Source organism: Schistocerca piceifrons, chromosome 3 (assembly GCF_021461385.2).
Source record: "Schistocerca piceifrons isolate TAMUIC-IGC-003096 chromosome 3, iqSchPice1.1, whole genome shotgun sequence".
Lineage (NCBI taxonomy): Eukaryota > Metazoa > Arthropoda > Insecta > Orthoptera > Acrididae > Schistocerca > Schistocerca piceifrons.
Genome location: NC_060140.1, coordinates 341,327,624 through 341,346,676, shown reverse-complemented (window position 1 = coordinate 341,346,676; position 19,053 = coordinate 341,327,624). Strand labels below are relative to the sequence as shown.

The 19,053-nt window shown below is 38.7% G+C and overlaps 1 protein-coding gene across 1 annotated transcript in view; it reads left to right on the top strand.

The window, feature by feature from the left end:
• The window catches only part of LOC124789932 (nudC domain-containing protein 1), a 154,731-nt gene that overhangs the window by 84,073 nt on the left and 51,605 nt on the right, over positions 1-19,053 (top strand). The window contains exons 7-8 of the mRNA XM_047257457.1: positions 4,030-4,174; positions 4,286-4,405. Coding sequence (XP_047113413.1) covers positions 4,030-4,174; positions 4,286-4,405 — 265 coding nt within the window. The remainder of the gene's footprint in view (positions 1-4,029; positions 4,175-4,285; positions 4,406-19,053) is intronic.

Below are 19,053 nucleotides of genomic sequence, written 5' to 3'. Positions count from 1 at the left end.
AATTTTATACATCTTGAGTATATTTACTCATGACACAGCAACACAATGCATTCATTTGTTTGGGGGTAGCCATAGTTGTGGTCAATCCACCGGCTGGTCGTAGTGTTCAGGTCTTTGTTGAGTCCTGTTTCCATTCTTCTCAAATACCAAGTACATGCAGCATACATTAAACAAAAGAGACATTAGACAACACAGTAACTTAACCTTCCAGGAATCGAAACTCACAATAAAGTTAGTTTCATCAATAATTAATAATATCCATATACTAAATTAAATACATGTATTGCATATGATTTCATTTCTTAATAAATGAGCAAATTTTGACTGAGCTTGTTGACAGACAAAGTATGAGCTATTCCATTGTCGTAATTCATTTCAGTAGCAGTGTCAGTGTGTATTCGTGTTTTGTGTGTCACTAATACGTCATTGATTGCCATAGAAACCAGGTAGTGATAACACAGATAGTATGATTCACCACTCTAATTCCAATCAGATCATTAGCCTCTCCCTTGTGCTGCGTGTGCCTTATGCTCAGGTCTTTACACTATGTACAAAACATTACGACATTTGTGGTCAATGTCACATAACATTAACAAAATATTGATGTAACTTCTATAACACACAATTAATTAATTAATTAATATGTGCACGCTACTACAGCATGAACAGAAGCCATCGTTTGAAAGGATTATGCTCCTTTTATCTCAACTGCAGGCATAGTTTTTCTGAGTTTCACAGATTTTGGAAAATATTTGCTAATTCTTTCTGAAAAATTTTAACAATGCTTCATTTTCATCACAACCTGCAATGTGACCTGTTTGCTAATTAATTACATAATTAATATTTCCATCTATGAAGTAAAGCTACACTTACACTATGCCAGTTTTAAAGTCACTCTTCTGGTTTATCACTACACAAACAGTATTACATTTTTTTCACAAGTTGATTTATTTACACTCTGCTTTTTCGTGTTACCTGCCTTTGACATTATTCTGTTACCAGTTCCATCACAACAACAATTTACTTCAGTGTCAACATTATTCTTGTTTACCGTTTTCAACATATTCTTTCACATATTTCACCTCAGTCTCTCCTTTAACGAATTTTATTCTCATATTTTCACTTTTGATGCCTAAGTCTGACATTAAATCATAATTCTTAATCTCTTTTTCTGATATCATTCTCAGAGACCTGTTCGTTATTTTCATCATAAATGACCTCTCCTAACATTCCCTCTTCACCATTTAGTCATTTTCAGTATTTAAGTTCATAGCCAATAATATATTTGTGATGTATCACTTCAGCTTTAATTTCTTTATTTGACTCATCAAGAATCTCATTCAGCTGATAAAATTGTTCATTGTTTTAACTCTTATCATCAATTTGTTCATTTTTCTTATTAGTTTGTTCACTGATTAGTTTCAACTCGCTGTGAAATTCTTTTGACATATTTTTACCCATTTGTTTAATCCCTTCACTCATTTGTTCGATTCCATTTGATATTTCTTTACCCATTTTGTTCAGTTCCATTTGATACTTCTCTCCCAAATCATTTTATTTCATTTAATAATAAATTATATCCAGCTTGTGTTAATGCACTAGCATTACATTTCTTCCTGTTGCCTACTAGTTAATGCACCAGCATTACATTTCTTCCTATTGCCTACCAATACTGTTTTACTCAACTGCTATTTACATTTTGATTCCCACTCATTTAACTTTAACTTTGACATTGGCCTTTCTGAGATTTACTAATTTTGCCTATTGTAGCATATGTGTTATTAACACATATATTAACATTACTATCCACATTGACAACATTTCTCTACATTTGCGTCTCATTATCCGCGTTCTCACTAACATCACTCAGCTTGTCTTAGTTACTCTATATCAGCAGTCCGTAAATCGCAAGTCCAAAATGGCACAGTACATTATCAAAAAAACCTCATAAAAAGTCCTTATCATTAACAAAATACCACTTATTTTCTAAAACAGTATCATCATACTCTGCACTTTGACAGAAACTTGGTGAAATAAGTTACCATTCTCACTGCTATTTAACTCATTAATATTATCCTCATTATTAGCAACATTTTCCAGGATAGTGATCTTACTTACATTTTCACTAACTGAACTCATCTTGCATACTTTAACATAAGTTATTTAATCAACTCATTCATATTACTCTTCTTCTTCTTCTTCTTCCAATTATTATTGTTATTGTTATTTCCTTGGGTGACAGTCTCATCACTACCCTTGCATTGACTGAACCATTTTTGCGTGATTCACAACAGCAGTTATTTACAAGACACAAAATTTAAAATTCTTAAAATTGCAAGAGTAATCCCCTAAAACAACTACTAAAGTTTATGTTAATTACTACGAAGCCATGCGCCATCTCCATGCTGTCAAGAGGCTGAAGCTGCATATGTCGAGCTGCCAGTCCAGTCACTGGTAGTCTCCATTACTGCCTGCTGTATTCAAAAGTCTCGTGTGATATCTACTGTTGGTGCCACCAAGCTGATACACCACTGCCGCTGCCACCCAGCTGATACAGCACTGCCATTTTGATTTGCCCACCAGATCACCATCAGTCAGATGGTAGAGTATCAAAATCTGAGTTATTTGCTATCAGGAAGTGTGCCAAAAATGAATATTGAGGCTTTTTGTTAACAGAAACAACTTACACTGCACAAAAGCAACTTCAGTCTCAATGCACGTGATACACTCACAAATACCCATAATGTCTGTTGTATTATGTAACAGGTAACTAGGACCACATAAACTAGTTCCTCTGTAATTTCAAATGCCAATGACTTCATGTAACCCCATTGGAAAAAAATCTGCTGTGAACACAGCAAAACATTGTGTGTTGTTTTTCGAGGTAGTGCCACCACCACCACCACCACCACCACCACCACCACCACCAATAATACAAAACCATATAAGCATTTAACAAATATGTGCCCCACATGCTTTGTTTATTAAAGACCTCATACAATATGAAATAGTTATTTCTGACCAGTGGTTCCTTGTCTGAAAATACTGAACATCTTCATCTACGTACATACCACACAAGCCACCATACGGCACAAGGTGGAGGGTCTGTTGTTCCCCTGCTAGTCATTCCCTATCCTGTTTAAATAGCAAACGGCGTGAGAAAAAAAAGACTGTCTATACGTTACTGGCTTTGCAGTCTTATGCAATATGTACGTTGGCAGTAGGATGTTCATTCAGCAGTCTGTAGCAAAAGCTGTCTCTCTTAAGTTTCTCAATAGTTTCTTGTTGCTGTGTTCCACGGTCTTGATAAATTGAAGAAATGTCATCAGGTAACAACTCAAGCTCCAGTGTAATGTATATTTTATTGTGTGAGCCATTTTGATCAGATTTTTGCTAAGAGCAAGAGTTATCTATGTAAATAAAAAAAAACACAAGGCACAGTGTCAAAAATGTTATATTTGCAAATAATATCTAGTCATGCAGAAGCAGATTTTTCACATTGTTTTTTTATAAATATTCTGTTTTGACATTGTGGCTTTTTTATGCATATATGTACCTCTCGCTGTTAACAAAAATCTATCCTGGGTGATGGCCTTTGACCGCAACTGGCTACACAATAAAGCATTTATTAAACAGTAGCTCTAGCCTCTATGTGATGTCATTTCTATAATTCCTCAGTAGTGTTTTGTGGAACAAACACATTCAGCTGTTCAGGGATTCTCATTTGAGGTCATACAGCATTCCCGTGATGCTCATAGTTTCTTTCAACCTGTTGGTAAAAAAATTAGTAGCTCTCCCCTGAATTGCTTCATGGTGGGATCCCAAAAACTCAAGCAGTACTCAAGAATAGTCGCACAAGTGTTCTGTATGTGGTCCTTCATAGATTAGCTAAATCTTCTACTGTCTATAAATTTTGAGCTAAAAGACTGGGACATACTGTATATTGTGAGTACCCTTTTGTTATCTTTTTTTGAGCCCCTAACTTGTGTTCTTCGCAGTTTAATTACTTTGAACTGTTCTCTACTCCAGGTTGGAACTTACACTTAATAAAGAAGAGACAGGACTGATGTGGAGTTGCTTGTTGAAAGGGTGTGATGAGGGTGAACAAATAATGGACCCAGCTCTTGTTGCAGAAATACATGAACGTCTTGCACATCTATGCTCCGAGACTGAGGTTAGTTGTTGGGAATGTTTATAGGAGAAGACACACTATTTTAAAGATTGAGTTTTGTAGTAATCTTGCACAGGTATTTATATTTTAATTACATGCATTACTCCTTTACAGTCCTCTGGAGGCTGTGTTACTACTTTCAACTCTGAACAACTGGAAGAATGTGATGAGGTCAGCAGTAGTGCATCATTTTTGCACAGGCTGTGTCCACAAACCCACTCGACCACACATAAGGTACAGGAGACTTTCCAGCATATTATTGCCAGTGCCAGTGATGGTACTTCCAGGTTGTGTGTGTGTGTGTTGCAATTTTTCTTTTTTTCTCTGTGTGTGATCCACATGCAGAACTAGAAAATGCAAGTCATACTTGACAATAGGGGTACATTAAAAGCATTCACATGAAAAATGAACACACAATATTTGTAGGGAATACAGGGGAACAAAGAAAAATTTAGACACAAATGTTTCTGCATATTGTGGACTGGAAAAATATGCATCTACAGGAACTTTTTGCTATCTATATAGGCCTGTTGGAGGAGATGTTGTATTCATTAATAATTTCGTGGTGTGTGTCATATATGTACATTGTGGTAGACAAATTTCCTTTGCACATCTATAATTCCTGTTTTCCATTTCAGTTCTGTTAGCAGTTGGAAATATTAACTTCTGTTTCACAATACATAACACATTCACTTTTGAAATTTGTGAGCAATCAGCAATCCAGCAAGACTAACATATAGTTTGATCCTTATTAGAGAGAGAGAGAGAGAGAGAGAAAGGTTCCATTACTTTGACTGTGGGGGGGGGGGGCCTTAAATTTAGACATCTTAAAGTGTTATTTCAAGCTGCTGCCCCCCCCCCCCCCCCTCCCTCCCCGGACGTACCAGGACTGCGAAACACCATCCTAGAAGGAAAATGATTTGTATTAGCCTTGAGTGAATCTAAATACAGTATGGAAAGGAGTGAAATACATAGCTGTATAACTCTTTTATAACTTACTAAAAAAAGGTAAACTGTTATCAAGACAAAGGTCGGTTTGAATGCCACAGTGCTTTATTGGGCTTGGTCTATCGAAGGTGATAGGCCCTTGCCTGCCTCGATCTTTGAATCAACTTACACAGCTATTATAAAGGAGCCTACCATTTTACGAGTACTCAGAACATTACAAATCATAGATAGATGTGACAGAAGGGATAATTGACAGAAAAATCTTTTTGAGTGACTGGGGGTACTTATGGAGGTAAAATGTCTAGTAAACAACAACAACAGCGGCTTTATTTGCAGTTAAAAGCTGTTTGTTGTTTACAACTTGTACACTATATAAGAATTACACAATTAAAATAGTCAGCTACACACAGGTAAAGCGACATCATTTAATTATAGGCAGATATTTTGTGTGTGTGTGTGTGTGTGTGTGTGTGTGTGTGTGTAGCAGTTATGCAGATGATCTTTCACATCACGATGTTTGTCATGAATGAATGTAATCTGTGATACACATTACATCTTCGATAATTTCGCATTGGTTAATCAAATCCGTCAGTTACAGCCCAACAGCATCTGGTCTCTTAACTATTGCAGTCCCTTCTTTCAGACCACTATAGACAGGATTGTGAAATCACCATCAGTACTGAAGACAAGGAACTAAATTCTGATACTTAAGAATTCTTTGCACCATTCTAATAGTTGAAAGATTTTTGTGGTCATATCTTTGTCAATCAACAATGTTGAACAGCTCATAACTTCAGGAGAGTGAAATGTTTCAATTTGCTTATGTTAGTGATTTGCAAGATGTGGTGTGTGAAGAAAGCAAACACCGTTTTACTGAACTGGTGTGTCTCAAACTGAGTTGTGCATCACAGCTTGACACTTATTTTTGAAATGGGGTTTGTGTTTTCAAGGAATATTGAAATACCTGAGTCTAGGATGTCTCTGTGTTCTTCAGTGAAAACCTATAGGTATAAAGCTACAGTATTGTGCATTGGATTTCTCATTTTTCTCACCATTTAGTGATCTGTACTACTCTTACTCACTCATAATTATTTACTATAACAGAGACTTTCGCTAAATGTGGGTAAGAAAGATGCTAAATGCTCCACGTAAAACCCAATGAGAATTGTGTGAGAGCCTGATGCTGCTTTGTATCCACAAGGTTCAGTTAACTTTCATCTCTATGAGTGCTTTATCTACATTTCCCCACAGAGGAGGCATCAGTTGGCAGAAAGGTACATTGAAAAAAGGCTGCTTGATATTATCAGCTATCAGATTTAACTCCTCCATCAGATGCAGACAAAACACACCCACTCACATGGCCACTGTCATCTTTGGGCACTAAGGCCTGACTGTGACTCAAGTATTCACTATCTTGGCTAGTGTGGGTAGTGGGGATCAGTAGTGGCGTGAGGTGAGGAGGGGTAGGAATAGCAGGGTAAAGATGGTGAAAGATACTGTATTGCTGCCTATGGGAGAGAGCATGGTCATGGCAGGAACAAGATGGTGGGCTATTAGGCGTAGCATTGGGAAGCTGTGCTGTAGAACCAAAAGGGGCGAGGAACAAAGCAGAGAAGAGGAAAGGACTACTGTTACTAAAATATGAACAATGGTCTGAGAGGAGGAGTGGAATAGGGCTGAACAAGGATACTGCATATTGTTAGGTAGACAGCAGGATATCACTGTGGGAAGGGGGTGGGAGGAAGGTTACAGGGTATTTCTCATTTCAGGACGCATTGAGGAGTAGTTGAAATCATGTCAGAGAATATGATTCAATTGCTCCAGTCCTCGGTGGTAGTAAGCTACTCCTTTGTGGCCATTCGGTGGGTCTATAGGGACAGTAACTGACTGGGGAGACAAGGCATGGGAGATATGTTTTTGGGAAAGGCGGGGAGGGTAATTTCTTTCTGTGATGGCTTCAGTATACCCTTGGTATATTTGGAGAGGGATTGCTTGTCTCCATAGATGCAATGGCCATGGTTGGCTAGGCTTTATGGAGGGGACATCTTTGTATGAAATGGGTGGCGGCTGTCAAAGTGGGGTACTTTTGGTGGCTGGTAGGTTTGATGTGGATGCATGTACTGATATGGCTATCTGTGAAGTAGAGGTAGACTTCAAGGAAGGTAGCTTGTCTGGCTGAGGAGGACCAGATGAAGCATATGGGAGAGATGATGTTGAGATTCTGGAGGAATTTGGATAGATGTCCTCACTAGAGCTCTGCAGTGCATGGCTTATTTGCATGGCCTGCACACATCTGCAGTGTGCCAGAGAGAGCGAGAACAGACTGTGAATGTTGGCAGAAGTTGAGGAAGATGACCGATGCTTCCTTGTCTAGTAACATTAGCAGGTAAACTCTTGATCTGTGGTCACAAATGTCCAAAGCAACACAGATCGCATGCTCACACTCAGTTGCATGTAGACAATGAATCTGCAGTGTGCGCATGTGCAATGCCCTTTGCTTGCCACCAGAGTTGGGCAGCATTTGTTCAAATGATGAATATAGATTAAAAATTATTATTTGTTGTCCAAGAATAACAAATGAAAATATTTATTCGAAACAATATTTACTTACATGAATAAAAACATTTATTTTTCATCTGTGAATAAAAAACATTACGAATAATAGATAAATTCGAAACACAATGACATTTATTGCTCCAGTTCTTTGTCATTTATTAAACAGATGTGCTTTTTGTTGCTTTTAAATTATTTTTCAATGCTTTCAAATTGCAATTGTCTTCAGCAAAAATTGAGAAATCATCAATTCCACTTTAGTTTTTTGCAAATAATCACTGCAATTTCATGTTAGCTTCAACTCCTAAATCATATTCAAAATGAAATTTTATTTTTACGATATAACATTATTTGAAATTTGCGATCTGATTTCTTTGACAGTTGTCCGCAGCTCATGGTCTTGCGGTCGCGTGGTCTCGCGGTCGCGTACTCACTTCCTGAGCATGGTGTCATGGGTTCGATTCCCGGTGGGGTCAGGGATTTTCACCTGCCTCAAGATAACTGGGTGTTTGTGTTGTCCTCATCATTTCACCATCATTCATAAAAGTGGCGAGATGGGACTGAGCAAAGGTTGGGAATTTGTACGGGTGCTGATAACTGCGCAGTTGAACACCCCAGAAACCAGTCATCATCATCATCATAACAACAGCTTTTTTGGCTTCTTTATGTCAGTAGGTTGTTGAAAGCCTGCCTTGAACAGCAGTGCAGGTAACCTGCTTATTGTTAAATTGTGGGCAAGACATTGCTGCAATAATTGTAGTTGGCGTAGAAAGGCAAAAAAAAGTCTTCCAATCATCACTTTTCACTTCCTCGATAAAAAAGCTGATGGTGTGTTGCAGTATTATGAAATCTTATGTACCCAAAACCAGCATCTCTTGTGTAATTTTTAATATCTAATTCTGTGTAACTGCTTGGACACATGTTGTGTTGAAAAACTAGTCCATATTCTAACAGAAAACTTACTTGGAGTTAATCCTAAAATGTTTTTGAATGACTTTGGACATTCAGCAGCACTCCATAAACATTTTAGAAGACTTTAGATTGAAAGGCTGTTGACATTAGTCATAGAAACCACTGATTTCTTGCTGGGTTTGCTATTTTGTAGCTCTACAAACATGAACAAATTGTGTACTTATATCAAGAAGACACTCATATTTGATAGTGTTAGCAATCTGAGGAAGGGGCTGCAGGTTGAGTCTTTGTTGGCTGCATTTTCAACCTTAGCTACTTTACATAGAGTAAGTGTGCATGATAGGAGGAGGAAGGTGGAAGTACTTGCTGGTGCAGAGATAGTTGAATTGGGCTGTCTCAGTATTTTAAATGCTAAGACCATCCGTCTATAAGTATTTTTACATTGCATTTGTTTTGCTGTAAGGCAAGTGAATCTTAGCTCAACTTGAAGGTTGGTTTCAACACTGCAGTGCCTTACTGCATGGTGGTGTGCCCTTGACTACCTTCCACCTCTGAACTGACTTAAACTGCCAGTTAGAGAAGGACCTACATTTCAACATGTATTCCAAAACACGGTGGATTTTGCCTTGGCGTTTTTGTTATTGTTAGAGGTGAAAGAAACATTAAGTCGTGTACCCCAGGCAAATTAGTAAGAAAATGAGCAGATGGGGGGAACAATGTTTAAAGTTTTGAAACTTCAGGAAAATACCACTATGGGTTGTAGTAATAAGAAACAGAAAAGTTCCCCTTCATAGGGGGGATGCGTCCCCCTTTTATCCCCTCCAAAAGTCAGTTTGTACAATATTTTAAATTTATATGCAAAAAGGCTCATTTTTAGAACAGAACTCTTATTAGTAAATATATTCCTCGCAAAATTGTACATGAAAAAGATCCTGCGCATCTTTTCATTTATACGAACGGTATTTGAGGTATAAGAATTGGAATAGAATTCTGTTAACGTAATAGTTTGCAGTTTTTGTTACTTAGCAAATCATTTAAATGAAAAATTTAATTAAGTGTATAGAAATATTTTGTAGCTTATATTTTACACTTGATGATATTTCTTTTGTGATCAGTATTGTTGAAATCAGGCGTACATGCCAACAATGAAAATTCCCATTCCATTCACTCAGCGGTCCCCTACTACTATTGTTGCTGCGGTTTCTCTCTACCCAGTGTCCAGTTCAGTTGTGAACTGTCAGAGTGGTACCAGAGAGTTCTGTTTTTTTGTGACAGCATTTATCAGTTTGCAGTGTTATCTAGGCTGGTTCTTAGTCTCACTTATTTTGTCTGGACTGAGAAAAGAATAATGCTGGGCCCTACTACCTGTTTTATTTGTGGTAAATCTGTTGTGGAAGGAGAGACGTCAGTAGTTACGAAGGGCTTGGAAACTGTGAAATGTGTAGGCAAGAAACGGAAGGATGGGGCTCATAATCTTCTACTGAATGCTGGATTGATTGAAATGCGTAAGGTATGTTGACATGAATATATTAAGTAATGTAATATAAGGAAACTAATTAATCAGAATGTAGCACAAGTAGATGATAAAAAGTTCGAGATCCTCTACCTCTTATCCATTCAATTTCAAAAAAGACTGTTTTGTATGTCCTGAAAAATGTAACATAGAAGCAGAAACAAAAAATCACTCCACAAATGCCGTGGAGTGTTTGAAGTTTGCTTTTTAACTGTGAAACATATGCTGCTTGAGAAAGCAGAGAAACACAATGATGATTTCAGTAGAAAGGTTACTGAATGCATTAACAGTGTTTTATGTTTAGTAGCTACAGAAGCCCGTTATCATCAAGACTGCTATGCTAAATCAGTGTTGAAACCCCCTCCCCGCTTCCTGTTCAAAATAGAGGCCATCCTCAAGACACCAACTTTGATGTCACTTTTTAAGAATTATGCAAATTTATATGTAGTTCAGAGGAATTTCAGTTTTCACTGCTCAATTTGTTGCAGAAAATTAATGAATGAATGTCTCCCAGAAGGAGAAACAATGACTATAAAAACTCTGAAAAACAAATTGACTGAACACTTTAGTGATGGGGTCTTGTTTGCCACAATGTCAAAAAAATCCCCCAATTGTATGTTTTTGTGGCAGTGGCCGCAAACTTTTGAATTGGTGGTACAATGAATGAGCTGTTAATGAAAAAGACAAGAGAAAGAGAATAGTAGAAGCAGCAGCAGCTACCATCTGTGAAGATATAAGAATGACTCATTACAATATTGCCGATTATCCTGATATCAATGAAGTGACAGAGAATGCTGATGTTATGGTTCCTGATACTTTACACGGATTTCTGAAGGGTGTGGTTTTGTTCAAAAAGGAAGGCAGTGAACAGTCCCCCTTAAAAAAAATGGTACAGCAATTGAGTCAGCTACCAGGCCTCATTCATTTATCTCCCCACTGCCATTTGATCTTGCAGTGTACTTGTTTCGTAAAGTGGGATCTAAAAACCTCATTGAATATGTCTTGGATATGGGTTTCTGCTCTTCATATAGCACTGTGGCTTTATTTGAGGCTTGTGCCTTTCAGTTCTGGAAACCAAATATTTTAAATTATTCATTCTCACAGTTCATTTTTGATAATGCTGACCTCAATATTGCAACAATGACGGGCAGAGGTACATTCCATGCTACGGGTGTGTGACTCCTGGGAGAGCGATAGAACATTAGGAAGCAATGAAACACTCTGTCATGCCGAGCTCTACTGAAAGAGCAAGTCCCCAAAAAATTAATGTGCTAACATTCCGAAGGCAGAATAGAGTTGAAATTGAAGAAATTTTTCTGCAAAATGTCTGCTCAGAACAATCTTTCACTAAAGCAACAGTTCCTACCAGTCACAATTTTAGTTGGATGATGGGAAAGTTTTTACAGCTTTCTATTCTTGTGTGGCACAACTAGAAAACCTTACACGCAATCAAATAATGTATTAGTGCTTCCATTCGTTGTCAACCCACCCACAGATTGTAGTGCTATTTTAACTGCTTTAACTTATGCCATCACAGAGAGTAAGAAGACCACACAGTGAACATGTATCGTGACTTTTGATCAACCAGTCTGCATGGAAGCTAAAGATGTAATTGCAGTGGAGGCTAATGGAGGGAATGAGCTTGTTCACTAATGTGGTTATTCGATTAGGAGGCTTTCACTTGATAATGTCTTTTCTAGGAGCAATGGGATTCTAAATGGGAGATAGTGGGCTCTCTACTTTTGGAGACTGTTTATGCTGCAGCTTCTGTTCCCCATATACTTTCTGGTTGTGCACACAGAAGGGTAATTCAGGCTCACTCTGCAGTTATGTGTGCTCTTTCCATCATAATACTGGTTGAAATGGCAGTCATGGAGGAGGAGAAGCAACATATTAAAGACAGTATTTCTGAATTGAGTGGAAACAGTGCATCTTTCAGCAATTTGGAAAAAGATAAAGTGATTGAAAAGCTGAAAAATGAATTGTCAACACAGTGGATGATATTAAGCAAAGAGGAACAACTTCCCAGTTATGGATAAGACACATTCAGCTTGTCATCTTGGCGTTGCATTTCATCCAGGCAGAACGAATGGGGAATTGGGAGCTCCATATAGAACGTGAGAGAGCTATGCCCCCAATATTTCATACAACTGGACACTTTCCTTTTGCTAAGGCATGTCGTTTGTACCTCCATGACGTGGAGAAACTGAAAGAAACCATGAAACCCGCGGAGTTCAATAAATTCACCAAGGACAGCTTCTTCACGGTTTGACGCTCTGGTAAATATTGGTGTGGAGTATGAACCGACATGACGATAGAACAAATGCTTATTAAGAACCTGAAGAGTTTTGAAAGTGTTTCACACGGAAGAGGGTTCACCGATAGTGTGTTGAACTGGTGGATTTGTGGTATACCAAAAGCCCACCACAATTGTAAAGCTGTGGAACAGTTCTGCAATTTACATTCAGTTTCATGTGATCAGCGCGTTGAACTGAGAATCGAGAGGATAGAAACTGGCGAGAAAATTCATAGAACATTTCAGCTATGGTTGCAACAATACACTTCATTTGTTAATAATGAGCAATAGTATTCATTAGGATCTGGATTAGTAACTTTTAAAGAAGTAACTGCTACAAAGCTGTGTCTGTTGGTGAAGAAGCTCTCCGTACAGTAGTTACTGTCTCACCAAAATTTGATTACCTGAAGCTTAAGCCATCCAGCATGGCTAGGACAATGTGCATTTCAACTGTTAGGTTTGAAAAAAATATAACTGAAGTAGATACAATGAAATTTTTTCAGAGGATACTGTGCACATTTCATTTACGTTATGATTTAAAGGATTGCTTCACATCCAAATTATGCAGTGTATCAATGTCTGTTTGACGGCAGTGGATTGATGAGGAAAATAAAAAAAAGTCGCACTGTACAAGCTTTTTAATCAAGTACCTGAAAGGAATATTGACGATAATGAACCACAGTTCGATGTTATAGATGGTTTCTTATCCACCATGTCGTGTGGCCCGAGAATGGAACTTTTGGTGACATTTATAAAACCTTAATAGTCTATATTCAGAGACATTATAAAGATGACGATGCAGTTGTACTTGACGAATATTCAGAAAGTTCTCTGAACATAAAAACTATGGAATGCCAAAGGCAAATGATGAAGCAGACTTCATGAGAAATTTTCTTTAATGACAAGATGTTATGTGTTGAATCACAGTCTGCCTTTCGTAGTAACCTCAGCAATAAGGAAATTTTTATTACATAGATTGTGCAAAATCTAGACAGTTTTGGTATTGAAACCAGGATTGTGGATGACGATGCAGATGTTGAAATTGTTGCAAAAGCAATAAATGCCTCAAAATGTTTCCAGCAATTCATTATAGTGGGTTAGGATGTAGATCTTCCTGTGCTACTTATAGCTCTTGCTCCAGATGACACAGACATAATCCTGATGAAAGAAGGTAAAGGTAGCATCAGAATAAGGTGTTACAGTTCTAAAGATATATGTAACACCTCACTCATTCATGAATGCAAGAATTCAGTAATGCTCCTTCATGCAGTAAGTGGTTGCGACAGCACTTGTCTTGTTTGGGAAAGGAAAGCTACAACCTTCAAGCTTCCCAACTATTCAACTGGTATCCCCAAATTCATAATATTCCACAGATATTCAACAATCCTGCTTCCTCTCCTGATACCATTGCAAAAGCAGGAGAGAAATTTATACTCTCTCTACACAAAAGCAGTAGTGTGTCCTGATGATGACAGCTTAAATGCCATTCGATTTAAATGTTTTAATGTACTTGTGGGTAAGGAAAACAGTGCTTGTCATACTCTCTTGTTTGCCACCCACTGATGCAGGATGCCTGTAGTCTTACCAAGTTTACCTACAAGTCCAGCTATGGCTGGGGAACAATTTGGATCCCAGAAACTGGGGCTGGAGGGAATCAAACTCATCCCTCTCCCCAAATGACATGAAACGACCACCTGCTCCAGAGAAAATACTGCTACTGATTTCATGTGGCTGCACTCAAGGCTGCAGAAGAAAGTGAAGATGTGTAAAGGCTGACCTACATTGCACAACAATGTGCAAAAACTATTGTAGCCAAGACTGCACTAATGTGCCTTGAAATGATTTGACAGAAGATTTGGATGATGGTTTTATGTTAAAGAAAAAAGAGTATTTACAAGAATTTGTTTGTTTGATAGATATTGTGTTTCATTGTCTACATGCTGTACATATGATTGTAAATATATCACAACAAAAGTAATTGTTGTTTAGTTTTACAGTAATTCTTTTCATGAAAAATGATTTTCATTCCAATAATTTAAAGTTGCATAAATCCAAAGTAAAAGACTATAAAGCAAAATTGTTCCGTATAAATAAAAGTCTGTTTTAAACGAAATTTCTCTTTTTTTACCTTCAAATTTTAGCACTCATGAATTAATTACCTTTGGTTAAACATGCATTTGACCTTTTCTGAGCAGAACTTCACCAGAAATATTTTCTGTCATATAGATAACTTCATTAAGTGAACCAGTTTTCGAAAATTTTTAAAAAAGGAAAATTGCATTAAGGGGTGAGGGAGGGGGAAGCTCCCTTGATATGGGAGGGAACTTTTCTGTTTTTTACTTCTAGTGTTTTTCCAAAGTTTCAAAACTTTATAAATTTTTCACCATTTTTCCTAATTTGCCTGGACTAATGGAGAATATCATAGAAGCAATGGGGGATTGTATCTCAAACCTGTAGTTTTGTAGTCTGGAACTTTACCTTCTGAGCCACCAAGGCACATTTCTGTACAAACCATTAGTAAGTTACTAGTCAAATGGAAACTGCACCGAGCCAAGGGAACAAACACTACTTCTAAAACTGTGTAGAAGGAGTAAACAAAGAAAGTATGGTGGAATTTTATGTCATTCATTATTTAAAATACAAATAATTTATTTACGAATAAATTTGTTTGATTTATTCACGTATTTGAATAATTAAACTGTCCATTCGCATGAATGGACACAGGCAGACAGTGTTTGTTGGTAATGAGGATCACCCTGTGGCTAAACATGCCTTGGTGCACAGCCAGCACATCTTGGCACAGTGTTACACCGTCCGGGTTATCTGGATACTTCCCACTAACACCAACCTGTCAGAACTCCGAAGATGGGAACTTGCCCTTCAGTATATCCTCTCTTCTCATTATCCGCCAGGCCTCAACCTCCGCTAATTTCAAGTTGCCGCCGCTCATACCTCACCTGTCTTTCAACAACATCTTTGCCTCTTTACTTCCGCCTCGACTGACATCTCTGCCCAAACTCTTTGCCTTTACAAATGTCTGCTTGTGTCTGTGTATGTGCGGATGGATATGTGTGTGTGAGAGAGTGTATACCTGTCCTTTTTTCCCCCTAAGGTAAGTCTTTCCGCTCCCGGGATTGGAATGACTCCTTACCCTCTCCCTTAAAACCCACATCCTTTCGTCTTTCCCTCTCCTTCCCTCTTTCCTGACGAAGCAACCATTGGTTGCGAAAGCTAGAATTTTATGTGTATGTACAGGGTGTTTCAAAAATGACCGGTATATTTGAAACGGCAAGAAAAACTAAACGAGCAGCGATAGAAATACACCGTTTGTTGCAATATGCTTGGGACAACAGTACATTTTCAGGCAGAAAAACTTTCGAAATTACAGTAGTTACAATTTTCAACAACAGATGGCGCTGCGGTCTGGGAAACTCTATAGTACGATATTTTCCACATATCCACCATGCGTAGCAATAATATGGCGTAGTCTCTGAATGAAATTACCCGAAGCCTTTGACAACGTGTCTGGCGGAATGGCTTCACATGCAGATGAGATGTACTGCTTCAGCTGTTCAATTGTTTCTGGATTCTGGCGGTACACCTGGTCTTTGAAGTGTCCCCACAGAAAGAAGTCACAGGGGTTCATGTCTGGCGAATAGGGAGGCCAATCCACGCCGCCTCCTGTATGTTTCGGATAGCCCAAAGCAATCACACGATCATCGAAATATTCATTCAGGAAATTAAAGACGTCGGCCGTGCGATGTGCCGGACACCATCTTGCATAAATCACGAGGTGTTCGCAGTGTCGTCTAAGGCAGTTTGTACCGCCACAAATTCACGAAGAATGTCCAGATAGCGTGATGCAGTAATCGTTTCGGATCTGAAAAATGGGCCAATGATTCCTTTGGAAGAAATGGTGGCCCAGACCAGTACTTTTTGAGGATGCAGGGATGATGGGACTGCAACATGGGGCTTTTCGGTTCCCCATATGCGCCAGTTCTGTTTATTGACGAAGCCGTCCAGGTAAAAATAAGCTTCGTCAGTAAACCAAATGCTGCCCACATGCATATCACCGTCATCAATCCTGTGCACTATATCGTTAGCGAATGTCTCTCGTGCAGCAATGGTAGTGGCGCTGAGGGGTTGCCGCGTTTGAATTTTGTATGGATAGAGGTGTAAACTCTGGCGCATGACACGATACGTGGACGTTGGCGTCATTTGGACCACAGCTGCAACACGGCGAACGGAAACCCGAGGCCGCTGTTGGATCACCTGCTGCACTAGCTGCGCATTGCCCTCTGTGGTTGCCGTACGCGGTCGCCCTACCTTTCCAGCACGTTCATCCGTCACGTTCCCAGTCCGTTGAAGTTTTTCAAACAGATCCTTTATTGTATCGCTTTTCGGTCCTTTGGTTACATTAAACCTCCGTTGAAAACTTCGTCTTGTTGCAACAACACTGTGTTCTAGGCGGTGGAATTCCAACACCAGAAAAATCCTCTGTTCTAAGGAATAAACCATGTTGTCTACAGCACACTTGCACGTTGTGAACAGCACAAGCCTACAGCAGAAAGACGACGTACAGAATGGCGCACCCACAGACTACGTTGTCTTCTATATCTTTCACATCACTTGCAGCGCCATCTGTTGTTGAAAATTGTAACTACTGTAATTTCGAAAGTTTGTCTGCCTGAAAATGTACTGTTGTCCCAAGCATATTGCAACAAACGGTGTATTTCTATCGCTGCTCGTTTAGTTTTTATTGCCGTTTCAAATATACCGGTCATTTTTGAAACACCCTGTATGTGTTTGTGTTTCTATCGACCTGCCAGCGCTTTCGTATGGTAAGTCACATCATCTTTGTTTTTAAATATAATTATCCCGATAGAAATATATGCATATAATGCTCATCTCTGCTTACCACTATGTCTTGTGTGTCTTTCCTCTTTCTGATTATTGTTGTTAATATTATCTACATTAACAAGTCCTGTTAGTTCATTTGCTCAATTCAATCCAGAGAGCCTACAGTGCAGCTGAATTGAAATTTTGGTTAATTATAAACAAAGTTGGCAATCAATCAGTTGTTACGCTCATCAGCGTAAAAGTTTTCCATTTTTTTTTTTTCCTGTCCAAAATATGTTTGTCAGTGCATTTTAGCTGTAGGTTAAATGTGAGCATTATTTCGGCAGCTTTTGTTTGCACTAATTTGTTGTTCCACAGTTAAATCAGTGACCTTCATTTACATGCATTATTCAGTTATCACTTTGCATTTCATTATACATAATCATACTTGGTCACTGTAGTAATACTTGATAATCTCAGGTTTTCAGCATTCACTGTCTCTAAAGAAAACATGGAAAATTGACAGTTAAAAAGAAATTCTAATTCTGAATGTATCTCAATTCTTGCTGGGGCCATTAGCATTCCTACTTTGTGATGAAACTGTATAGAGTCCATTTCCTTTGGACCAGTCAGGGCTGTGCGCCTGTTATCCTGCACCCAGTGAGTGAGTGAGTGAGTGAGTGAATGCCTTGTGGTACTGCGTGAGGAAACTCCCAGATGTGTCCTTTCGCAACAACTGTGAAGTGTGTGATGGGCAGTGAGCACTACTGACACAGTTTTGCCATCCATGTGCAGTGTTAAATTCCTCTCCCTCAGTTGAGATATCATCAGTGAATCAGAACAAAATGGGGATTTTGGACCCTGGGTGGCTAGGAAGGATTCCTCTGGATATCTCATAAAAGACTGGCGTAGAAGGTGCTCCGTGCAGTACCACAGATGTGTTTCTAGGAGCTGCTTTCAAAGGAGAAGTAATTGTGGGTGGGGCTATAGTTATTCATGGTGACCAGGAGAGAAGTTGTAGGTTTGGTATGATATTACAGTGCCTGTGTTGTTCTGAATTACAGTGCAAAGTTCCTTTTGACATTCATGCATGTCCAAAGGAACAGGCACTGTGATGACTAAACCCATTTTGAAATACATTAAATGTATTACAATTGCAAATATGGACAACCATCAGCTGTAGAATGGAAAAACGACAATGAAAATTTGTGCAGGACTGGGACTTTACCCTGATTTCCCACTTACTGTGAGTGGTCACCTTACCATATGGTTGTCTGTGAATGACTCGTGGCCAGACCGAAACTACCATATGTCGTCAAGCAAGCATCCGCAATCTGTACTTGTACATCCATTATATAGATTCCCATATGGGTGAGACATTTTACTTGAAAGTTGCTGGCCCAGTGTTGGCAGATAAATATGATGACCTATACAGGAATATACATAATGAATATAAGAGTACAGGTTGTAGACGCATGATTGATGATGTATGGAAGTTTGTCTTGGTCTGGAACAAATTTTCATTGTCATTCCATTCTACAGGGAGTAGCACTGACAGTGATGGAGCAGGATACCAAGTATGAAGAAGCAAGAACTGTGGAGAGTTGGCAGTAGAAATGCTTGGTGTCTTTCGTGTAGGAGGATAGATTATGGGTAAAAAGTTGAAAGTGTTGGCCCACAAGGGCAGAGGTTACTGTCTCTGTGGACACAATAACCAGCCACAAAATGCAGCATCTTGGGTGATTGTGTTTATGTACTTAAGAAGCATGTAGGTGGTAAGTGTGTGATGAATGGAGGATGAGGTGGTTATATACTTTAGAG